This window comes from Mus pahari, chromosome 12, assembly GCF_900095145.1.
Source record: "Mus pahari chromosome 12, PAHARI_EIJ_v1.1, whole genome shotgun sequence".
NCBI lineage: Eukaryota > Metazoa > Chordata > Mammalia > Rodentia > Muridae > Mus > Mus pahari.
Genome location: NC_034601.1, coordinates 52,415,015 through 52,418,153, shown reverse-complemented (window position 1 = coordinate 52,418,153; position 3,139 = coordinate 52,415,015). Strand labels below are relative to the sequence as shown.

General features: G+C 37.4%; 1 protein-coding gene across 1 annotated transcript; it reads left to right on the top strand.

Annotated features, from left to right (window-relative positions):
* The first annotated feature begins 1,164 nt into the window (after positions 1-1,164).
* On the top strand, positions 1,165-2,157 carry LOC110329757 (olfactory receptor 186). The gene has a single exon (XM_021209606.1). It carries the CDS (start codon positions 1,181-1,183, stop codon positions 2,108-2,110), a length of 930 nt encoding a protein of 309 aa, XP_021065265.1. The 5' UTR covers positions 1,165-1,180; the 3' UTR covers positions 2,111-2,157.
* Positions 2,158-3,139: the final 982 nt, after the last annotated feature.

Here is a 3,139-nt window from a genome sequence, read left to right as displayed (position 1 = left end):
CCCCCCGTGCTTTGTCTTTACTGTAGTTATCAACTTCTGGCTGCTACTTTTGCCAATTTTCATAGCCTTTCATTTTCTCTCATTCCACATAAATTTAGATTTTTTTTTGTCCCTCTTCTCTTTTTTTTCTTCTCTGTTTAATCTCAATTTCTTTTTAACTGCCTACTCTTCATTTTGAGAACTTCTTTAAAAGATTTTACAGAAGAGTCAGGCAGATCTACTGTCTTCTGTGTTGATGGAGTGTACTGCATCATTCATTTTTCTTTTCTTCTCATGCCATTCCATTTACATTAACATCTTGCTGTTTTATAATTTAAATTCCATTCAACAAAGAAAAGTCCTCTAGCTGAAGCCACCTTCAATCTCTGTATTTTCAGTCTTAGCAGTTCTCTCTCTCTCTCTCTCTCTCTCTCTCTCTCTCTCTCTCTCTCTCTCTCTCCCCTCTCCCTCCCTCCCTCCCTCTCTCCTCTTTCCATAGAACACCAGTTCTCCATCTGAGAATTGAGCAATCCTTTTCCAGGGATACCTAAGACCGTCAGAAAACACAAACATTTAATTATGATCCATAAAAAGTGGCAAAATTACAGATATAAAGTAGTATCGAAAATAATTTTATGGGTGGGGGTCACCACAACATGAGGACCTCTATTAAAGGGAAGCAGCATTAGGAAGGTTGAGAACCACTGTCCCCGCGCATCGTTTTTGCACTTGGCACTTTATTTCTGAACTATTCTTATTCTCTTTCTTTTTTATTGTTCACAATATGCAACCTTCTGGTTTCACTCCTACTGCTTTCTTTGATCACTGTGCTTAATATGTGTCCCTTGCCCCTTTCTTCTCTCCCATTTGGATATGTAGGGCTTTGGTTTAACCTGAGAGCTGAGTCAACTGAATGGAAGTCAGTGCTAAAACAGAAAATTGAGGAACTGGGACTGCTCAGATGGATTGGCGGTTGGGGTACTTGCTGATCTGGCAAAGAGGTCCCAGGTTCAGTTTCTAGCGCCAACATGGTGGCTCAGTCACCTGTAATCCCTTCCAGAAAGTTTGAAAAATTAAAAGACTGTTCTGGTAAAGATGTGACTTCATATCGAATCCTGTTCCCATGTTAACCTTAAAATATTAGTGAATGCTCCATTATACTTATTTTATTTCATTTCAGGCAATGTCCAGTAAGCAACACATGGAAGAAGAGAATACAACATTGCTGACAGAGTTTGTTCTCACAGGGCTCACAGATCATCAAGGGCTGCAGGTGCCCCTGTTCCTACTATTCTTGATGATATATCTCATCACTCTTGTGGGGAACCTAGGTCTGATTGCTCTCATCTGGAGTGACCCCCACCTGCATATCCCTATGTACCTTTTCCTTGGGAGTTTGGCTTTTGTAGATGCCTGGATATCATCCGCAGTGACTCCTAATATGTTGTTTGACTTGTTGTCCAAGAACAAGATGATCTCACTTTCTGAGTGCATGATCCAGTTTTTTGCCTTCGCATTTGGCGGGACCACAGAATGCTTTCTCTTGGGTACAATGGCCTATGATCGCTATGTAGCCATATGCAAACCATTACTTTATCCAGTTATTATGACCAATAGACTATGCGTCCGCCTACTCGTTTCAGTATTCGTAGGTGGCTTTCTTCATTCCTTGTTTCATGTATTGTTTTTACTCAGATTAACCTTCTGCAATTCTAACATAATCCATCACTTTTATTGTGATATTATACCATTGTATAATATTTCCTGTACTGATCCTACTCTTAATCTTCTACTAGTATTTATTTTGTCTGGTTCAATACAGGTATTCACCATTATGACTGTTCTAGTTTCCTATACACTCGTACTGTTCACGATTTTAAAAATGAAGTCACTCCAAGGTATAAGGAAGGCCTTCTCCACCTGTGGGGCCCATCTCTTATCCGTGTCTCTGTACTATGGGCCTCTTCTCTTCATGTATGTGCTTCCTGCATCTCAACAAACAGAGGGTCAAGGTATGACGGACTCTCTGTTTTACACTGTCATAATTCCTGTGCTAAACCCAATTATCTACAGTCTGAGAAACAAGCAGGTCACTGATTCACTGAAAAAAAGATTAGAGAGGCATGTTTAGTGTTTGAACATCTTTTGTCCACTCACCATAAAACAGCCACAGAATTTGCCAGGGTGGTATGTTTTTGTTTTAGAAAATGTTCAAAGGTTTTTGACATTATAATTATCACGTTTTTACACTCTGATTAAATGAGTCTCAGTATTGTAACAATGATAAGGTGACATATCTAATAAAATTCTTAAAATGTTGGGATTCCTACTCTGAAAATGTGAGATGATCTCATTAAGTTTTCATGTCATGCTAAATAAAAAAGAAAGAAAACATTCCAGTGGATATGTGTTTTTCTATGTGGCTTTACTAATTCCCTAATTATTAAAAACATTACTGGTTCTTTCCAAATGATTAGGTATAAAACTCGCCACAGCAAACAGGGCTGTCTATGTTGAACACTTTGTTTATCCTTTGTATGCTTAGCTTCCTGTTTGTTTAAGCACATGAAAAAAAAAATCCCAGGAAATCAAACACCTCTTCACACTTTTTTCCCAAAGTTATTTCTTTGACGCTTAGTGCTTACAGAAATTCATGCCATATGTCATAGGTAAATAGCCAACAGAGAATGAAATGCAGTCATGAAGGAAATGACAGTAAAGGCAAGGGCAGCATTCTCTTGACTTTCCCATTTCTGCCCATGGGGAGAGAAGTATATCTTTTCTTTGTTAATGATGTCTTGAAAGGCCTCTTGTTGGAGGGAGAGTTACCTTACTTCATATTGTTTTGGTTTCTTTATTTTTATATACCTATATGTTTTAATGATATTACATACTTTTACTTATATATTTTTTATTATTTTTGTAATCTATATTGCCATATAAGGCCATATTATATCTACTCAATTTTCTCCCTCTAAATTTCTCCATATTTATCACACATGATTTTTGGTTTCATATAGTTGTTTTCAATTATATCATACATGTTCTTGACTAGGTCACTGTCTGTTATTAAGCAAAACACATAACTTCCAAAAGTTGGGAGCTAAACAATAAGATGGAAGGGCTAAGTTTGTATGGATTTAAAGAAACAAAAGTTGCA

Bases quoted from the DNA above. Each gene is read 5' to 3' on its own strand.
- LOC110329757 (XM_021209606.1), top strand. From the start codon at position 1,181: ATGGAAGAAGAGAATACAACATTGCTGACAGAGTTTGTTCTCACAGGG.